The sequence below is a fragment of the Hippichthys cyanospilos genome, chromosome 4 (assembly GCF_059441005.1).
Source record: "Hippichthys cyanospilos isolate Australia breed blue-spotted pipefish chromosome 4, RoL_Hcya_1.0, whole genome shotgun sequence".
In the NCBI taxonomy this organism is placed as follows: domain Eukaryota; kingdom Metazoa; phylum Chordata; class Actinopteri; order Syngnathiformes; family Syngnathidae; genus Hippichthys; species Hippichthys cyanospilos.
In genome coordinates, this window is record NC_142372.1 from 19,126,751 (window position 1) to 19,148,666 (window position 21,916).

At 38.1% G+C, this 21,916-nt stretch overlaps 1 protein-coding gene across 1 annotated transcript in view; it reads right to left on the reverse strand.

Moving 5' to 3' along the window:
- Nucleotides 1-20,751, reverse strand: part of kcnq1.1 (potassium voltage-gated channel, KQT-like subfamily, member 1.1) — a 32,853-nt gene extending 12,102 nt beyond the window's left edge. Inside the window, exons 1-10 of the mRNA XM_088413838.1 lie at nt 20,328-20,751; nt 17,261-17,351; nt 11,233-11,359; nt 10,751-10,829; nt 9,255-9,351; nt 6,540-6,662; nt 6,017-6,127; nt 5,701-5,796; nt 5,453-5,566; nt 4,519-4,645 (exon numbers count right to left, since the gene is read on the reverse strand). Coding sequence (XP_088269964.1) covers nt 4,519-4,645; nt 5,453-5,566; nt 5,701-5,796; nt 6,017-6,127; nt 6,540-6,662; nt 9,255-9,351; nt 10,751-10,829; nt 11,233-11,359; nt 17,261-17,351; nt 20,328-20,509 — 1,147 coding nt within the window. The 5' untranslated portion in view covers nt 20,510-20,751. The remainder of the gene's footprint in view (nt 1-4,518; nt 4,646-5,452; nt 5,567-5,700; nt 5,797-6,016; nt 6,128-6,539; nt 6,663-9,254; nt 9,352-10,750; nt 10,830-11,232; nt 11,360-17,260; nt 17,352-20,327) is intronic.
- Between the last annotated feature and the right edge of the window lie 1,165 nt (nt 20,752-21,916).

Genomic DNA, 21,916 nt, shown 5'->3' on the forward strand with positions numbered 1-21,916 from the left:
AATGGTCCACAAATGCTTCATTTGACCATCACTAAAAATGTGCACACATTATTCTTAACATTGAAGCGTAATGAGCAATTGAAAGCTCCATATTCCTTGCCGTTATATTCTGTCATTCTTTATTCACGCATGCGTGGAGGATGACTCGCAGATCGACACTTTTCCTGGTAGCTTGGAGTGACGTCATCTCAATTTGCATTTTGTAGCTCAAACCAAAGTCCAAAGCCGTAGCCTTGCAACGGAGACTTGTACGCAAATTACTGTATTCCTAACTTTTACAGATACAAATAGTTAAACATGCACACGTCTTTTTGATGACAATGTTACTCCATAGAGAACACCCTGCCTTTAACTGATGTCTTACCAAACTTTCAACCTGTTTGAGCAATTTCACCTGTGTGTTTTTTAATTTGTTTTTTTAAGTATCATAAGAAATAAGTGTTGTTGTCCTCACAGTTAATATATACTGTATTTGTCACTATGGCAATGAGCAAGACCCAATTCAACAGTAGTCATAATTAACATGCACATAGCACTTCACAGGGGTAATGTTGGTAGCCTACATGATACATCAACATCAGTATCACTGTAAATTTAAAAACTGCAAATAGGAACTGAGACATTTTAAGATAAGTGTGAAAGGGATTACACCATATGGTACGCATTTCAGTTTGAAAAGCTCTTCTGGCATTCTTTACATATTTTTTCCTCACGCTCCGTCAACCCCATGTGCTGAATAAACGTTTACATGCCTTTATATGAAGCAAATATGAACATACAAGATGCAAGTACCTATTATTTTTTGATGCGCAAGTTGACTTTTTCCTGCGGGCAGAGAGGGTGAGAGCAGTGTGCATTTGCACATGCACGCAGCTTAGAGGGAACGTTGAACATAACACTGTTATCTTTCCTGGCACACTTTTGATTTTCACACCAAATACGATAGCGAATGCACTGTCCATTCTGTTTTTAATCATTAGGGTTGACTTTGGATGAGAGATGGGGTAAACCCTGGACTCGTCAGTCACAGAGCACATAACGAGAACGGTGTTCTAGCGTTTTCAATAAACCTAAGAATATTTCAGCAAAAAGGAGGAAACCAGAGTCCCTGCAGAAAACCCATGCAAACACCACATAAGAAGGCTGAAGCAATGATCCTAACCCCCAACCTGAAACCTGCATGGTCAAGGAGCACACCACTCAGCGCCACCACTGTCACACTCGTGCTGCTCATTTCAAACTGCCATTGCATGTCGATTGCTGATTCACGAAAACAATAAGAATACACAATGAATCACTGTGCCCTTTTATGTCTACATGATGCAAACTACGCTTAGACTTGTTGAGCGATAAAAGGTTTTTCAGCTTTGTGCTGTATGGATTTTACTCATAAGATAGAATGTATTATACCTTTTCTGATATTGTATTTTTTGCTTGTTTGAAAAAGCATCCATTAAAAGCTTGAGGGATTGGTTGAATAAACGGTTTATGTATCCACACTCGTCCAAACACAGCAATATGACTAAAATAATGTAAGGAGTTCATTCAGCCGGATACCTGCTGTCAACTGAAAATGGTGCTTGGGGCTGAGCTTGTGACAATTACCATGCTAAACTCAAACAAACGATGAACAACAAACATGTGTTAGGCTTTCCACTGGCATCTAGCTGACTTTGCACGATGAGTTCCGACCGCCAACGTTGGCTTGGTGTGGTGAAACTTCATCGGAACGTCGTTGCGAGGCGTTGAGCTGTTGAACGGTCGGTGCAATGCGCTGCGCAAAATGCACACCATGTGGCAGGAACAGTGGCTATCGCCGCTTATGGCACAGAGGAATTCTACATGAAACGTATGTGCAGATGGTACGTAGTAGTAGCTGGCGTCGCTGCAGTGTACATAGTGTTTCTGAGCCGATCAGCCTAAGTCATAGGCTGACGCAGGGGGCCACGGCGGCCCATTGTCGGCTTGGTGTGAAGAGAGCCTAAGATTCATTGAAGCTCGATGTTTGTTTACATGTTCCCTGTATTTGGCTGTTGACCAATTCAGTGTGTACCCCGCCCCATGTCAGTTGGGATAGGTTCCAGATCACCAGCAACCTAGTGAGGATAACCGGAAAATAAAATAGATGGGTTGATGGATGAATTGATTGTAATTACACTAGGGTTTGACTAGTTTACAGGGTTGTGTAGGGCCTATTAAAGTAAGATGTGCTGAAACAGCTTAGTGTTGGAATGAGAAAATTAGGTATGATGATTTACAAATGTATTTTCTCGAGGTACATATTTACCAGAACAATTTTCTCCATCTAATCATAAATTCCTCAAATAAAAAAAAAACAAACCAAAAAACTGTAAAACATGACTAGCAGATGAACAGAAAACTCAGCCGTGAATTACATTTCTCATTCTCAGAAATGTGGACATGATTGTTATGTGCAGGGTGCACAAATCCATCAGCTAACACTGAGAAACACACATGCATAATTCGCTTTGCTCCTTTTCGCCACTTCTTTATCATTGCCGCACCATTACAGTTTATTATCAGTGGAGTTTTGTAAATTCTGTTGCGAAACCTCATATTTTCATGCTACGTTGCACTAATGATATGTGTGTGTATTATTGAGAATGAGTCACATCAACTGATTCCAGAAACATCTAAAAAAAAATATCTATCTATCTATCTATCTATCTATCTATCTATCTATCTATCTATCTATCTATCTATCTATCTATATATATATATATATATATATATATATATATATATATATATATATATATATATATATATATATATATATACAGTCAGCCCCCGGCTTACGAGCACCCTGATTTGCGAACATTTCGCCTTACGAGCGTGGATCAGGGAGAATTTTGTCCTCCGCTTACGAGCAAACCTCTCGTCTTACGAGCATTCCGTCAAACCAGCCATTGAGTATGTAGAAATGTTCTCGCCCAACTGCGTCAACATATTCAGCAGATGCGTCATCTACAATCATTAACAGATACTTATGGCGGCAACGTGAACGCTATTGCTCTTACAACCTCACACTGACTGTCTCACTCACGGTGTCTAAATATATTACCATTTAAGTGTAGTGTTTGTACAGCTAAAGGGAAAAACAGCTGACATGAAATTAAATGTGCCGATTGCAGGACAAAGAATTGTCATTGGTTTAAATGTGTGGTTTTTTTTAATTAATTGTCAATACATTCCAACCGTTTAAAAAAAAAGTGCGAATAATTATCAGTCAGTCAAGGAGACGCCAACATGCTATTGGTCGATTAAGGTCACCCGGTCTCACTCACGGAGATGCCGATATACTATTGGCCGGCGTCACGTCAATCACAGAAATGCCGATATGCTTGGCCGAACGCCTTCATCCAGCTCAGTGTTTCCCAACCTTTTGATCACCGCGTCACATTTAAAGCCTTGAGGGTGCTGTCCGCGGCACAGTCAATGCCGTAAATGTATACAGCGGACCGGGGGGTGGAAGGGTGGGGGGTGCTGTCCGCTGCACCGTCAATGCTGTAAATTTAGACAGCGGACCGGGGGGATAATTTCCCGCGACACAACTGACAATATCTGTACCGCTGTGCCCCGGCACACAGCGGTTGAAAAACATGGATCTAGCTTGATGGCACAGCTGGTCGGTGTGTTGTGAAGACTTTGCAAACTTTATCTGTTAGACGTGGCTGCTAAAATTGCTAGTGGCTGTAAAGGAAGAAGTAAGAGGATGATGACAATAGAAACCAAGCAGGAGATAATAAAAAAAAAAAAAATACGAAGGAGGCGCACGCATAGTTAACCTTGCTCGTGAGTATGGCCGTAAACGCTCGGCAATCTTCTAAGGGCAAGACTTTCCTTGCCGGGGGACGAACCTCGGTCGACAACAAAATGACAAGGCTTCTTCTATTATGGATTAAAGAGAAGGAAATCGCCGGTGATATGTTCTAGTTTGAGAAAAGTTCCCGTTTAAGAAAATAAATCAATAAATTCTGCGGGTTGGTCTCTGCTCCCCTCCGCCTCCACCCAGCTCAAGTCACGTCACCCCAAAGGTAAATGTCATTTTTCCTTTGTATATGTTATTTAATTTAACTGTAAAGTAGATTATGTTACTCATTTTTAATATGTGTATAAAGTCGTGATGTGTTTACCTAAGGTTTTTGCACGCGTTGCACGCATTCACTAATTAACATAGGTTTGGATTGCCCGTCATACAAGCAGTTCGAGTTACGAGCATAGCCGCTGAACGGATTAAGTTCGTAACACGGGGGCCTACTGTACATACATATATATACATACATATATATATATATATATATATATATATATATATATATATATATATATATATATATATATATATATATATATATATATATATATATATATATATATATGTTGTTGTTTTTTTCACACCAAATGTGCAGTTTTCACATTGAGACAAATACACAATACATGGTTAATCAATGAATAAATGGACGCTGGAAACATTGTAGCAGCATGTGGTCTTACCTGTGTCCATAGTATTGCACACATCAGAGTTCAAAAAGTTGTTCCTCTCATTGTCATAGGTAGAGTGAAGAGCCATGCTAGGAACTGTGAGAACATTTGAGGTGGTGTCGTGATTCAACTTGTTCTCCTGTTAATGAATCATACACATCTCAGCCCAAAAAAATGTCCTCTGCAAATAGCAAATTATTCAAGATATGCATACACAACCCCCTTATGTGACCCAGTAAATGTGCCCGACATATTATTGAATACTATATTTGATTATTATTTTTAATGTTCAGGTCGACAAAATATGTACAATTTTGGACTAAACACAAATTCCTACCAAATGCTCATGAGGAAAAGCTACACTTTGCAATATAAAAGTATGTTTTATTTCAAACCTGCACGTTAGGTGAATTGAGCATTCTTAATTGTCAATATGTGTAAATATGAGTTTGCATAGTTATTGGAGCACAGAAATGCTGCTAGTGAAGGGGGGTCTGCCTTGGGTGAAGCTTTCCTCTTTCCAAAAATCAGATGGGATTAATTCAAGCGCATCTTCAATGTTAATGAGGACAAGTGCTATAGAAAATGGATGGAAGGCTTGTTTTGTTGAGGATCACGCTTTGATGCATTATTTCTGCCTTGTCACGCATGGATTTTTAACAGATGATTTTTTGGGGACAGGTACAAAATGATTTTAGATGTTTTTTGTGAGATTGCTATGCCAAGTCGGAGGTAGTATACCAGATGTCAAAGCAATGTTGCAGAGGCATGTCAACCAGGATAGCCCCACAACATCCAAAGCCTCCTGGGCCCTACCACCAACGAGGTTTGCTAACCAAATCATAGCCTGCCTCTGGCTCTCCAAACTATGCTTCCTTCCTTTAAGAGCTTTGTTCTGGTACATAAATGAAGCCACATTAATTAAAATAAATAAATAAATACCAACCAATTTCTTTGATATTGGGGTCATGACTGAAGGATTTGTGTTGGATCGCTTCCTAAAAAACATCTTAAATGTGGCCGAACCACGGTTTTCCAAAGCAAAACATCTCCATGATGTCTGGGGAGGACATATCATACATTAGAAATAGGGAACTCACTTAATGTACAATACTAGTTGTGAAAGGAAGAGTCATGGTCACACCATGTAACTACAAATTATACTGGCAACATACATATTTTACAGTTAAATACCTGAATAACACTAGCAGCAGCAGGGATTTGTCTGTTAAAATGTTTTCGTCTTTGCTTCTGCTGCACCTCCAGTGCAAAGCCTGAGCCTAAAATTCCCTGTGAAGAAAATCATAGCTCAAAATCACAGCCATGCCACTGTCCACCAGTGTGCTGTTGAGCTGTAGGCATGGTCAAAAATATTAATTTAGTGGAAATCTGAAAAATAGATTATGTTAACACACACACACACGCATATATATATATATATATATATATATATATATATATATATATATATATATATATATATATATATATCATCTGAAACTCTACTTACAGCAGGGAGTGCAAAGAAGGATATGGCAAAGACACAGAAACAAGATGCAATGATCTTCCCAAGCCATGTCTGAGGTAGGAGGTCTCCATAGCCCACGGTTGTCACAGTTATCTTAGACAGACACACGAGATTGGAAGCAGACTTGTAAAATATGATTAACAACACAATAACATAAAAAGGAGTTTAAAAACTACAAACTGATAATTAAACTGCATATCTGAAACACTTAATGTCTCAGTTTGGTATCACAGTTCTGTTAAATAAGCAAAGTATTATTGTAGATATATATATATATATATATATATATATATATATATATATATATATATATATATATATATATATATATATAAACAACTAAAATTTGAACTAAACTGCAACTGCTAGAATGATCAATTGTTTGATTGTATTTTGATTTCAGGCACATATTGTTGTAATTGTTATTCTAACAATATTAAAGGATAAACTACTATTATGATGGCGTGGCATGATCATGATGTAACAACCTCTAATAGATTCTCACCATTCCCCACCACAGGGCATCAGCGTATGAATTAAAGGTTTGAACTTCTTTTTCTGCCAGGTAGACCAAGTATGAGGCGATGATGAGGCACAGAAAGCCAATATAAAGGGTCGCGATCAGCTCCTGGAGTACACATTTACATAAAAATGCTTGATTATTACCTTCTTTGCGATACAAAAAAAGAGTACATGTTTTTACTCAATCCGAAAAGAAAAAAGGCATTTTCCCTTCATTTAAGAACAAGACACAAGAGTGGGTATGAAACACTTGTTTTTACACGAAGAGTTTTTTTTATTTTCATTTAAATGGGGCAGGAGGATATTCCAGTGATGTGAAGTGAATTACGCAACACGTCACACACAGCAGTGTTGTATTAAGTGTTAAAAAATTAAAAGCATATGTGTGGAGCATTGACATTCATTGTAAAAGAAAGAAACATGGTAACCAGAGTTGTTCTTCAGGCAAATGTATTCTAAGAACTCAATATCACTACAATGTACTATAATATAATATAATATAATATAGTGCTTTTGTGACATTTTTTGGACGATACTCTGTTATTATTATTTGTGGACGATACTCTGTAATTATTTACAGTGATTTCTTATGTACTGTAATAATAATGTACCAGAGCAAAAATGGAAACTGTCATATACTTACAACACAACAAAAAAGCAAATAAACAGAAGTTGATGTTTTGCAGCCTTCTATGTTTGTCTGAAGAGGTCCAACCGGGATTGGGCCCTTCTTTTTGCAAAAAATGCTCTCTTGAAGTTCATGAAGTGAATACTATCTTCAGTTTCCCCTTTAATATTTGTTTAATAGGTGCGCAAGCATTGACAGTATTTTCAGTTGGAACATAATCAAAAGATTTTGATTTACTGGCCCAGAAATGTTACCATATGTTTTTTTGCAGCCTGCCACAAAGGAGAAGAGGCAGGTCAATGCACATGGGTTTATTTTTTTCTTTCATTATTTCCCCCGACAATAGCTTCACTGTTTGTCTTCTTTAAAATGAACCTGGGGAAAAAATGGAGTAAAAAGTAGTAAGACTCCACAATTTTTGCTGGACCACGGACATTAAATCCAGCAACCCCTTAAAATCCTACCCTCAGCTTATCCTTAAGATTTCTTTTATTACATACATCCATGCATGTCTTCCTGGAGTCATTACCAGATTTTAGTAGAACTAGCCACCACATTTATGAGGCACTGCTGCCCATCTGCTCCTGAGCCAGTGTGGAGCAATGGTGCAAAGTGTGATTACAAGCCAGATGCAAGCAAATGCTATTTAGTGTGTATTTAAATTACATTATACGAGTAAGACTGGTTAGTGATTAGACTAAATGAAAACAAACTGAATGTAAATTTGAAACCCCCAGATGTTCCCACAGAAGGGTGTTCACCTAACCGGCACTGTGAAAACAAAACCCCAGCAAGAAACACACATCAAGGATACAATGCAGCATTTTCACATAATGAAATGCAATGTGACTTCCAGTGCTTATAGAGTGCTGGGGAACTGCAGCTGTAGGATACAAAACAAAATAGTAACTCTCCCACTACAGTGTGATATTATGGGAAAGGCACAAATCGAGTGTGGTTGCGACACACTGAGCATGAATTCTCCCCGGTCACTTTGATAACCCTGTCATTTGCATGGTGGCTCTGCCATAATGTAGGTCAATGTGACTATGCGCTACCTAACTTTTACCTGAGGGTACAGGTGTCCTGACATTGTAGAATTAATAGCATGTACGGCGTGGCTCAATTCAAAAGCAAGCAGCATTCTTTTTTTTTCTGGTATATTCGTCAATTTCCCCACATGACAGCGGTTCAATTAACAAGTTGTCACTGTTGCCATCAAAAGTGGATGAAACAAAATCTCCTTCAGTTAACTAATACAAAACTGAGGTAATTGTTTTCATTAATAAAGAATAGAGGGGTGCTATTAGTGAATACTTTGGGACCTTTTTTTCTAGTCTAGTCTAGCCTCCGGTGTAAACATCACAAGGGCAGGCCAGAGCCTAGCTTTGATCCCATGTTCCCTGCACTGAGAGGCAAATGTGCTAACCAGCTGTTCAGCAGTTTTTATTTTTTGTATTCATGCATGTGTATCGCCATTATTGCACAGGTGTATAGCTTGACAACTGAATACCGAACACACAAATAATGACACACTCGCTGTCATTTGTACCTATTCAGCGGCGATGCATTTGTTCCATGGTGGATACACTGTGAGAACTAGTCATAACTATTGTCAAATGTATGATGTAGTCGCAGCAATGAGAAATCATGTCACAAAAGGGTTGAGGAAATAATGGCAATGAAAAAACACATTCTTTTCTGATGGCTCAATCCGTGGCTAGCCTTACTGAGGAGTAATTTGGTCATTAGCTGATACTAACAGCTTAGCATGATCCAATCACAGCAGGAAGAAATAGACATTGAAAAGTAGAACTATTGTGGCAGGAGCGGGTAATCATAGTCACCTCTCTCAGGTGATTGAAACTCAGAAGGGAGCGGAAATTCCATTAGAGTCGAAAGCCATAAAAATTGCGCACAGCATCTTTTTTGAGCCCTTCTGTCAATATTCCTGGCAATAATGTATGAGACTTTGCGAGTTTAAAATGTGATAATATTAGAGTATCAAATATTAATGAAGATGAAAAGTATCACCCAGAGAATTTCGGACTTGATAAAATAATGAAGTACCTGGCGATGGGCATATACAACAGACCCCAAGAGACGCCATGTTCCTCCCTGGCGATCTACGTGGAGAATACGCAGTATTTGCAGGAAACGGATCGCCCTAGAAAAAATAGTTAAAAGACAACAAGTTTACTTGCAATTCTTTTGATACTCAAGTACAGCAAAGGTTTGCTTCTCTAAGACGTTTACTCAAGAAGTCCCCCCCACTATCCAACTTTTTGCTATTATACTTTTACTCAAATATCTCATTCAGGTCATTTATGCAAGACAGAAGGACAAACATGTGACGTGTGCAGTAAAGGAAGGACAGAATTACACACAGTATGTTCGGTGTGTAGAATGTCACATTTTTGCTAAGGCATTAGGGTCAGCAAATAAACGGCCACTTAAATCCATTGTGTAAAAGAAACCACAGCAGCCCTAACCCTTTGGACATCTAAAATGATGACAACTTTTCTCCTCCTTTTTCTTCCTTTTCATTTCTGCTAGACATCTATTGAACCAGTTGGTTGATTCAAAGCAACGTCAATGCATCCCCCGTATTGGACGTGACACATTCACTTTGACACATTCAATGTGGCTGTGGCGTTCAGCGGTTGTCACAAAGTGCAGGACTTGGGAAAAAAGTGCTATGTGAATACATAAAAACGTATAAAACAGTGCTGTCTGTCGCGCATTAAGAATAGATGGGCCGTCTCCAGGCATTTCCTGTGCCCCACTAAAGTCTAAGGTCTGCCCTTCACCACTGCTACTCGCATATGTGCAGGACAAATTGCTGATGTTGGTGACATGCTACAGAGCTATTCCTTACTCTAATATGACCACGTTTTTTTTTTTTTTTTTTATTTAGTAACATTCAATCTAAAAACGTTATTATTTCCAGAGCAGTGATTAGATTTTTTAACTGTCTAATAACTAATAACTTTACTATTTTTTTGTCAATTTCCTTTACCAAAGGTTAGGCACGATAACATCACAGAACAGAGACAACACTACTAATGACAGCATGTCACGGACCTGTTGTGATTGCTTTATGTTTTCTTATGTTTATGTTTTCAAACTGTAGTCATACAGGATCAATTGTCACTCCAACCAACCTTATAAAGTGCACACAATCCTTCCTTGACTGACTTGTAAAGCTCCATATGGTGTTGATATATTACTTAGATGGTCTCAATAATAAATAGTCTGTTTAGCTATTATTATTTACTTTGAATAAAACCAAATCTATTCTTCATTAAGCCATCATCGAAAATGACTATGACTGTTGAATTTAATGACAAAACCAGTTATCATTTTTATGTTGAGGCAGCTGCTGAATGGGACTTGAAAACAAATCACGTGTAAAGTAACTAATTCCTTAAAATAAATAAACAGATACATAAATAAAACTAATCAGCAGAGTAACAAATCTACATGTTTAAAATCAAGTCATCAGTAAAGTAACACAGCTCCTTTTTGAAGCAATATATGCCATTTGAATTAGCAAGAAGTCATACCTCACAGCAGAGGTTGCAAACACTTGTCCCTTTGAGCCAACCGCAAGCACGATTATTGAAGCAACCACAACAATCAGATCTGTGCAGAGAATTGAGAAGGAAAGACTTGGAAAAAGGCAAACTCGGTGTACAAGTGCACCAGTAATTTAACAATACAACAAATTCTGATTTGGACTGTTCAAACTAAAAGATATTAACAAATCTTGAATGGCAAATGGCAAATTAAAAAAGTTTTTTTTTAACATAGTAAATAAGATATAGAATAGAAACATAGAAAAATATGACATTAAAACCATTTAATTGTTTTGCTTTTTAAGTAATAAAATGATCAACTGATAAAGTCACAACGGCAAATTCATTTTAAGACTGAGAGGAAAACATGACACTAATTGCATGGAATTTGTTTGTTTACATGTACATGTGCATGCAAATGAATCTATTGAGTGCGTGCATGTGTGTATGTTTGTGTATGTAGTTCAAACCTATGACAATTATTGGCTTCCTTGCAAATCGTAGTCTTCCACAGAAGCCAACATATAAACTGCGACAACCTGCTGACCAAATCCGGATGATATATTCCAACCCTAAGAAGACCACGATGAAAATTTCCTGGAAAGATAGGAAGGCTTGTTAAATTAAAACAAAATAATATACTAAATTCCTCGTATGGGTGAATTAATATTTATTATGAACAGTGTTTTATTAACAATTTCTTATTATTGTTCGATTTTTATCATTGTATTTATGAAATAAATATTTGCACGATGACAATTATGTTTTTGTCCTATCCTCGGTGCATATTTAAATTGAGTTAATAAATCAAATCTGCTTAATAGAACACACTTTTGTTTTGAAGAACGTTTTGTGTGCCTGATTGGAATGACCTATTCCCTGCTCTATTTAACCGGTACTGCCCTTCACCTGGGTGCCAAGGTGATGAGAGATCAAGCAAAAAATGAGAGCATGTTCTCAGCTTCAGGGGAAAATAGTGGGAAGGAAACGGTGGGCTGAATCTTTGTAAAAGCAAAAAAAAAAAAAAAAAAGAGTACAGCTAGTGAGGACAGAGTGAGAAATTGGTCAGAAGATGTGGTGGAGAGTGTAAGCAGTTGGTCAAAAGGTGGTGAGGGATAGTGAGGTCATTCTAAGGTTGCTAAAATGAAATGGGTTTCTTGCGTGCTGCTGGATGTGGGACAAGTTAGCTTCGAGGAGTGGGAAGTGATGATTGACTTTGAGGGATAACACTTCAGTACAACATTTGACGGAACTTATCAGTCCTGTGAATGTGCAATTTCCCTCTATTTCCTTCAATTTTTATCTCCACTAAACGAAAAGTTGATATTTCAGAGTGGAATGATTCAGTTCAATTCTGTGTACTTGTATCTTTTACATCAACCAAACCAGTAACAAAAAATGTTTTTTTTTTTTTTTTAACTTATAGAGTTGCATTCAGACTGCAGGCATATCGGATTCCAATCGTATTCTTTCTCAAATGTAAATTTTAGGGCTGTTTTTAGCAAGTGTTCAAGTGCAATCTGGTCGTGTTAAAACTGGGCCATATTATTGAGCCATCTAACAGGTTGATGTAGAAATTACATTGAAAACTGGGCACTATCCAGCATGTGTAGTGTTTGATATCACACAATTGTGACAGCATCAACTATGGTACTCAAAAACGTCATAAAACGTCAGAAACGTCATTATTTTTCAATCAGCAGCTCATGCTTAAATTGGTTCAATCTAAATAATTTGATGCACAAGAGCACCGTGTCCCCACTCGGGTGGGTAGTGTGGTACAGAGGCAGTACCCTCCTAAAAAATGGTATTCCCTTCCCCTAAAACGTGCGTTAACATGCAGCGTTCTGATTTAGGTTTAACACATACATTTCTTTCCACATCCACCTCTGCAATGTGCTCACGTACGAGTTGCTAGCGCCTTGAAGGAATTTCTCTCTGTATTTATTCAATTCTATACTGTGAGTGATCATTGAACGCACCTGTTCTCCCAAAAGTGAGTGAACAATTGCTTTTGTTTTGCCTCTCCAAGATAGAAAAAAAGTCACACAAAAGTGTGTTCTTTAAACCTTCAATAAAAACAAGCGTAGTAATGTCCCCTGGCTTCCACTCTTCGCCTCAATGCGCGCGCCCCGTGTCGCAGCGTGACATCACATACAGTCAAATCCAATCTATGTGTTTGGAGCTGTTCAGACTGAGACGCATCTTGGCAAGCTCAGATACGAAACTACCTTCCGAAAGTGGTCTCAATCTGTCCGGCAAAAACTGGAATTTTATGTACTGTGTAGTCATACCACAAACAAGTTTCAATCTGCGTGGGCTGAAAATTGGATTTTGGCTGACGGTCTGAACAAGTCCTCACATGACGAAGGTAGACGGCAGGGAGTGTTATTAAAATCTGCCTGTGGTACTCAGAAGGAAACGTACATATGATTTGTCAAAACATTTGAATGCAAATCTGTTTTTGGTTGAGATTTGAGCAAAAGTACTTCTCAAGGTGCACACAGCCATACTTGCCAATAGAGGGAAGACTCTGCTGGAAAGTGCATCACTGATATCAGGTCTTTTTGCTGTTGTCTCCCATTCAATGCGAGAGATTTTTTTGATCAGCTCTAAGGCTAGGTTCACACTGCTGCTTTAAGTGACCCAATTCCGATTCCAATTCCGAACGACACAGATCGGATTTTTTAAAATGCAACCCAGGTCACTTGGGTATGTGGTACTAAATCCAATATGTATCTAATCTTTTGACATGTGACTTCAATCTGAACGACCAGGTCTCATTCATCCAACATGCATGTAACAAACAAGCAATGAATGTCACAATTTGATATTTTTAGGTACGGTAAACTAAAACAACAATAGCGGACGTGGCGGAGACAACTCAATGAAGGGAGGACGAGGTGTATTTCGGTTCTGTCTCATTCTCTCTCTTCATAGTCTCTTTATAGAGTCTTTATAGTGGACTGCTTGCTTGGAGCAATCAAGAGACGTTGCTGGCACACACAAAATGCCATGAAAAAAACTAAACACTTTCAATTCTTAATTTACTCCTTAAATTTACCACTGCAGCCGTTTAAACATTGGCAGGTACTTATGTAAACATACTAAGCACGCCCACTGTCTGTGACATCACAATGTCCCCAATGCATATGTGGGGCAGTCATTTTTATTTTTATTTTTGGTGTGTCTGTGTGTGTGTGTGTGTGTGTGAAATACAATTTTTTTGTTAGTCTGTGTGCTCCTAACTTTTTGAGCACAGAAATGTGATGTTTGCCAATTGTTTGTTATGTGCGAGTTGGATGAATGCGTTCAAACTGAAGTTGCATGTCAAAAGATTGGAGACATATTGGATTTAGTCCCACATACCTGAGTACCCTGGGTCACATTTGAAAAAATTCGGATCTGTGTCATTCGGACTGCCATCAAAAGATCAGATACAACTCAGATAGGGAAAGTAAATCTGAATTGGGTCACTTCAGGCTGCAGTCTGAACCTAGCCAGCTTTTCACAGAAAAAAAAAAAAAATCTGAATTGAGCATTACGCCCCGCAATGTGAACCTAGCCTCAAGTCAGTCTAGAATTTTCACCCCAGTTAAGTCTTAGTGCACCTTCGGTACACAAAGAGGAAATCACTTGGCGGGGATAGGATGAAGGCAAATGTGCCTGGTGCGCGTGCAAGGTGGAAAGGGATGATATCAGGGATACAGCTGGATGCGGAAATTCAAAGTCAAAGGGGGAAAAGTGGTTGAGGCGAGAAGGATTAAACATAAAAGAGGTGCTATCGTACAAGATACATTGACAGCGATATTGCGGTTAGAGGACAATCCGCCACGTCTGGTGCAGCTTGGTTATATGAGCTATAATGTGAGCGAGTACCTACCCAATCCCATATAAGGAGTTCCTTGCGTCAGAATATTGGAGAATGTTGCTATAGGGATTGAACAAGAAGTTAGGATGTGTCAGGTGTGGAGGACAGCATGAATAATGTGGAAAGTGTGGAAATAATGCAGTGGTAAAATATTGTGATTGTGGGGAGCTCACTGCTATTTATGAAGGTTGTGTAGCTCAGAGTAAAGCAAGGCACAGAGATTTAGGAAAATGGACAAGGTAATGAAGTGATTAACTGAAATTAAAAACAGATGATATGAATAATGTTCCTGGATTTCTTAAGGGACAAAGTGGAAGACAGCATTAAGGTTGTGATAGGCTTATGGAAATGTGAGTTACCATAGGTGTGTCGTGGATGAAAATTAAAGGGAGATGAGGAAGGAGAATTTTGTGAAATGTGATTTGGCCAACGGAACAGCGATAGAAGATGTTACTTGGAAAGCAGATGTATTTATTTTGTTGAGTATCAGTAGTCTTAGCTCGGGGTGTCCAAACCCGGTCCTCAAGGGCCGGTATCCTGCAGGGTTAGGGTTAGGGTTTCTTTCCCCGACACACCTGTATCAAATGATACAGCAAGCTCAACAGAAGCCTGATAACAATCCTGATCATTTCAATCATGTGTGTCGGGAAATAAATCTGGATTACATGCAGGGCAGCGGCCCTTGAGGATGGACTTTGGAAACTGTGCTTGGTTAAAAAGAACTGCAGTGCCAGATTGTTACTTGTAATTGCAGGGCTCCAGAGAAATGTTTCAAAACTTGAACCTGTTTAGAATTTTGCTGATTTCTGACCCTGCCTGTTCTTCCCAACTCTCCAAATGTTGCCATACAGCAGGGCTGTCCAAACATTTTCTTTTCAGGGCCGCATGCAAAAATATAGAAAGATGTAAGGGTCAATTTATTCCTTTTTAAATCATTACATACAGTAGTGTCTACTACATTAGATAAATACAGCTACACAAGTGTTGTTGATAAGAAACCATAAAAAAACATTTTGCCCTTCACTTTGCACAACTTAGAACAAATTAAAAATATAAAAATAGAGATGTACGGTTGACTTCAGTCTGAAAAGTGTTTTTTCCACGCTTTAAGTCACACGTTATTATCTTGCAACAATCAAAATCAATAAAATCAAAAGTGGTTGCAACTTTTTCTCCATTGGACTGTCCAAAGAACAAATGGAAGGAAAAAAAAACAATCAAGCCACATAATTACACGAACATGTGGAAATTAATTAACTGGTTTAAATGAGGAGTTAATTACTTCCACATGCTGCTGAACCTTAAAAAAATCAGACAGTAAATCACTTGCTATTAAGAGAACTTAAATTGGTCACTATGATGGTTCCGTTTTTTGAGTTATTATTTTTCTCATGGCATTAAAAGGGTAAGACATTAAAAAGATACATAAACTATCATAAGTGAAATTATGAGATGGACCTAGGAATATTGTAACATTTTCAGGTAAACATCTATCATTGTGTGTAATTACAGCTTTGAATGTACTTGGGAATGGATACAAAATATAGTCAAATGTACTTGTAAATACCTTACCCACGACGCCATTATTTATCTTTATGGTTTAAAAACAAAACTGTTAGAAAAGTCCAATTACTGGTATTGCTGGCAAACTATAAACATTTGCACCCCTGAGAGTGTCATGTTCAAGTTGCTAGACAATTCATTTTCTTGTTCTGCTTGTTATATTTTCTCACTTGGAACTTTTATGATATTTTTAACCCCTATTCATCCACCCACATTGTCATTCTACCAAGGTAATCTGCATTCAAAGGTTATACAGTTTTCCTAGGATGGGGGATGGGGGGCATTGTTCAGAATTGTTATATAAAATCAAGCTTGGAAAGAGAATTTGAACTTTTTATGTTTTTTTTGTGATGCCTTTTTCAGAAAGAGGTAACTTCTCTGAGGAATGCGTTGAAGAAGATGAATGAAAAAGACAAAGAAAGTTGTTGTGAACTAAGGGGGGGTCTCACATTCAGCGCTAAGAGACCAACTGTGATCTTTGTATTTCAGTGTCACTTTTTGACATTGTGGGGGAAACATCTTCATATACTTGTATGATAGTTTGTAGCGATTATTTATGATGAAGAAACAATGATTTATTTTTACACAGCTGTTCTAAGGTTACTTTAATGGAATGAGGATACATTTTACGAAACCGAGGATTCAGATTTACTGAATTGATGGCCCATATTAAGTAAATTGAGTCCGCAGATTGGTAAACTGCGGCGACAAATATAATTTTTTCTCTCATACGTTGGCACAAGGGGCCCTAAGTAGAACCCCGACTTAAATGCACTTTTCCAGAATCCCTGTTATGAAATATTTCATGGCCATAATTATTACAGTTTTACAATTATATTTTTGCTTTGAGTATTCTACTACTGTAGAGATAAATTCAAGGGCTACCATGTTGTTTAGGGTCAAACACTTACTCGAGACATATTTTGACCTGTTTTGGGTTGAAACTTCACATTGACTATGCATTATTATATACGTGAACAATTTCCTTCCTTTTCGGAGTAGTAAATCATTAGCATATCATTCAGCAGGACAGTAATCAAGTGACCATCAAAATAAACACTCACCACCCAGAAGAGAACTGATAAAGCAAAGTCTTGGTACATGTGGATGGTTGACAAAATGCTGAGAATCAAGCAAGCAATGATTAAGAGGAACCTGAAAAAAAGAAGAAAATAGAGGGAAAATAGAGCAAAACCTGTTGTTTTTATATTGGCATATTTACTCATTCTACACATACATAAAAGTGTCCTTTTAGATATATGGTGATGAACTGCACATTCTAAACACATTAATTAAATTGCTAAATTAATTTGTCAGTTGTTAAATGTTCTTAAATGCACTTTTACAGAATCTCTGTTATAAAATATGTCAACATTTTAAAATATTACAATTTTACAATTATAGTTTTGCATTGAGTATTTTACTACTATAGAGCCAAATTCAAGGGCTGCCAAGTTGTTTAGGATCAAACAGTTACTGTAAATGCTCTTTAAGAAATAAATATGAACACACCAATACACAGTGTCAAATCAACATAAAATTGCTCCCGAATAGTGTCCCTTATGGAAAGGAAGATGTTATCTTGAAGTCACAATAAAGACACACTGTTTAATATTCTCTCAAATATTTTCCAAAATGAATTTGAGATATAGGCTAAAATAGGCAAAAGTAAATTATTAGCAGGATGAATGTGCTTACATTCCATTCTTGACGACATTGCATTGTCAAAACATTACATTCAGGTAATGTAGTGTGGGGTGAGTCTTAAGTTCACATACATGTGAGATGCAGCAACAACACTGTACATAATGGATAGGTAAAGAGCTATACATTCACTCATATAATTCAACCAGGATTCCATTTGCCCAAGATGTTGTTTTTAGATCTATTTCTTCATTCCTGCTGCTACCTGAGGGTGAGGTGATTGGGATTGGGGGTGATTGTGACAGCTCATGTTTGAAAAAACACTTTTAAAGCTAATGAGATGCAATTGCTATGAACAGGAACACATTATAAATGACCTTATTTGCCTCACATGTTTGGTGACACAGTTTCAGTTTTTTTATGTTATATTAGTTATGTTTGTTGGGCTGCATTCCATTGAGGTTGTTTGTAATCTTTTTACTGTTAATCTTAATCTAAAATGGCTCGTTGCTGATGCAATCAGGGACAATAAAGACATTTGCCTGGAGTAAATGGCACCATTGATAAAATGAAGATCATTTACCACAGGAAAAGTTTGACTTTCACCTGTATATATGTCATTTTTTATTGGAAAAACAAGTGGCCATTCAATCCAGCCACATTTGAAGAAGGCGAGTACAGACCTACACATTGATCACCCAGCTACAACTCTACCAACCAACCATGCTTGTGCTCCAAACCTCTGCCTCATCTACTCCAGCTCTGTAACCAGTCTCAACTGAAGATACTGACTAGGCTGAACTCTAGCCCTACAGTTGTTTCAAACTTCAATCCAAAGTTTAAAGTCTGCACAAAAATACAAAGTACAAAAAAAATACACATGGGGACGCAAGGAATGCTAAGACAGGAAAAAGTATTGCTACAAGGAGCATATTAAAAATGGTTCTAGGTGATGACAGTTCAGTACCCTTCTACAGGATGTGATTATATTGGAATGGCTTATCTTGGTAACACAGTCTTCATTGCACTCAGCTATACTGCCATAAATCTGATAGTACATTTAGTATTTTTCAGCAGCCCTTAAAACATTCCTATTGCTATAGAGGCCATGAGCAGGTTTGATTGAAACTATAGCAGAGGGAGGTCTTCTTTTGACTGTAAGGGTGCTTATCCTACAGCATGAACAGCACAAAGCTTTTTGTGTTTGTGGAGTGGTGAATTTGACAAAGTTGTTCTCAGGGCATTTTCCACAATAAATTAAGATTGCATTCTTTCCCTTGTCATATCACACCTCAGTGCACACCTTACAATGTCACAATACGCATAATGGAGTGGGAGGTTTATATCCAACATTCCTGACAACTTCCAAGTCTGGATCCAAATGGCTGTCAAGCCACCCAAATGCTATGCATGTGAAAGTGATACATACTGGAACTGAAAGTCATTCAAAGCTCACTTGGCACACTCCTGGGGGATATATAGCCATTTCCTACTTACAAAGATATAATTGGGAGGAAAAAAAAAACATTCAAGGTACCTGACTTAAGTGCCATGATGATTTTGCATAGAGAAACATAAAATCTACCACCCACGAGCCTTTCAAATACACATTTGCTGGAAAGGACGTGTGAAAAACCTCAGCATGCTTTGACAAGTATGAATCTTTCATTTGTTTTTGACTAACGCATGCACATGTTTTGCAGCACAACTCTTCAAAATGAAGTAAACACTCATGTTACTATATTGTATGCTGTAAAGTGCCAATTCTTAACTGAGGAATCAAAAGGAACAGAGTTTCATGGTTAAGGAACTCAAACCATAACTTTCAAACGCAATTAATTGTATATGCATAGCTGTATATGATATACTAAGGCGTACGGGCAAGGGCATTAGAAAAATCAGAGGCTCCTACATTAGTGAGGATTTTTTTTTAGGAAGCCCTTTTTTTCGTGCAAAAAGTATGTCTGGCTGCACAAAGCAAGGACCAGAAAGAGCTGCTACAACGACACTGCGATGGTAAAACATTAAACAAAACGTGACATCAATGCAAAGACCACTGGAACCAACCAAATATGCCCTCATTTTCACTTGGGGCAACCTGTGGGCCAATATCTTCTTGCTTGTAACTGGAAGATGAGCAGTCATGCCTAGTTTCTTGTTTTGTTGTTTATTCTGTGTGTGCAGTGGTGGTTAAGTTCTCACTAAGGACTTCTATGTGTGCAGTGGGGATTAGGTTATTTCTTCCTTTCTTACTTTTTTTCTTTCTTTCTTTCTTTCTTTCTTTCTTTCTTTCTTTCTTTCTTTCTTTCGTTCTTTCTTTCTTTCTTTCTTTCTTTATGTCTGTCTGTGCATATATTAACTGTATGCAGCTATTTCTACATCAAATATACGAGCGCTTTGGAGTGAGAGGAGCCATGCATGCATTACTTTACAGTGAAGAGTGTAGTATATTTCCTCTCTGTTGCTTCTTAAGATGATAACACTCACACGGCAAAGTGATAAATGAAGCACTTCCAGCCCGACGGCCTTTCCAAAAAGTTATACACGCGTCCTTGGATCGAAGGATGAGTGAGGGCAGGTCGAACTCTGCTGCTGTATACAGAAATGCGCCCCGACATAATGCGGGGCTGAAGTAAATACGGCTGAAGATGAATTTGGGGTACTTCCATGGTTGATCGGTGATTGTCTGACGCGCTGAGGTTGGCCTCCGAGAGCTCCCAGTCTGATGATCGCTTTTCCTGGGACTCCTCTGAAAACTTCCGTGTGATCCCTTGAGAGCGCGCAAAATTCGACACATGTGTTTTTTCTGCGTTCTTTCGCCGCTTGGTTTACTTCTCCGCTGTTGGTCTTCGGTCAGTAGTTGACAGCTGTACTCCCCTTGTTGCGTAACAGCTGCTCTCGAAAAAAAGAAGAAAAAAAACAAAACAAGCGTCTTCCCTGCCCAAGATCTACGGGGGGAGGGATCTGAGGAACTTTGTGTTGAGCACAAAAAATTGCTGAAAGTACCACTTCATCTGGGTGCCTTGGAAAGTTTCCTGGGTAGTGTTGGGTCATCTCTATGTCCCCCAGGCAGTCCGTCTCCACCGGCAGAAGAAGAACTCTGAAAAACTGCTTTAAATAATAAACAGCCTATATATGCAAATGATGTACACGCATAGCAAACAGAATGGATGGCTAAACAGATCAAATGAAATCATGTATCGTAATACTGGATCAATTTTAGATTGATCATTATATGCATGTGCGCTGCAAATATCACACTATAAACAACAATAATCACATTGAATTGCATTGATGATTCAAAATAATGCCGCAATTTCAAATGTAATGTACCTTACTTTGTATTTGCTTCCACACTTATAAATGTGATGGTCAACTGTCTGCATTTCAAATCATATGTGTTCCTTGTTAGCACCGACACCCCCTTAACATCCAGCAACATTTCAAGTCACACATCCGATTTGGCCATGCTTACGTTCCAAGAAAACACTAACAACACATCAAACACACTTCACGCGAATCGTTAAAATTGTATGTACCGGTAAATAACTCCACAATCTTATTTCATTAATGACACCTCTAATGTTGCAAATGTAGAAAATATGTATGTAACTGTTAACGATATTGACATAGTTGATGGTATTTGCTTATTTTCTTTCATTTGTTGTTGATTGGTTCTAGTGTTTGTGTTTTCTCAAACTCCAGGTTTTCTTGTGTGTTATCATGCCACCATCTATTCTTGGAGACTTTGGTTCAAATTAAGCTTGACAGGGTACCAACTGCGGTAAACAATTCTTACTTGTCACTGCTGCATCAGTTCACATTTTTTGCCATCACAGTTAATTTTCAGTTTCTGCACCGATGACACATTTGTTTCCCTGCAATGACAAGCATAAAACAAACATTTATCATGCAGCAGCTCTTAGCTAATTTCACAGTGAAACGGCGAAATATGGTAAATCACCATCAGCTGAAGTTGAAGTTGGAAGGTCTTTCATGCCACATACTGTACGTTTAATGGTTTCATAACATGAGCAACAGCATTGTTACAATGGAGGCCCAGGGGAGACTTGCCG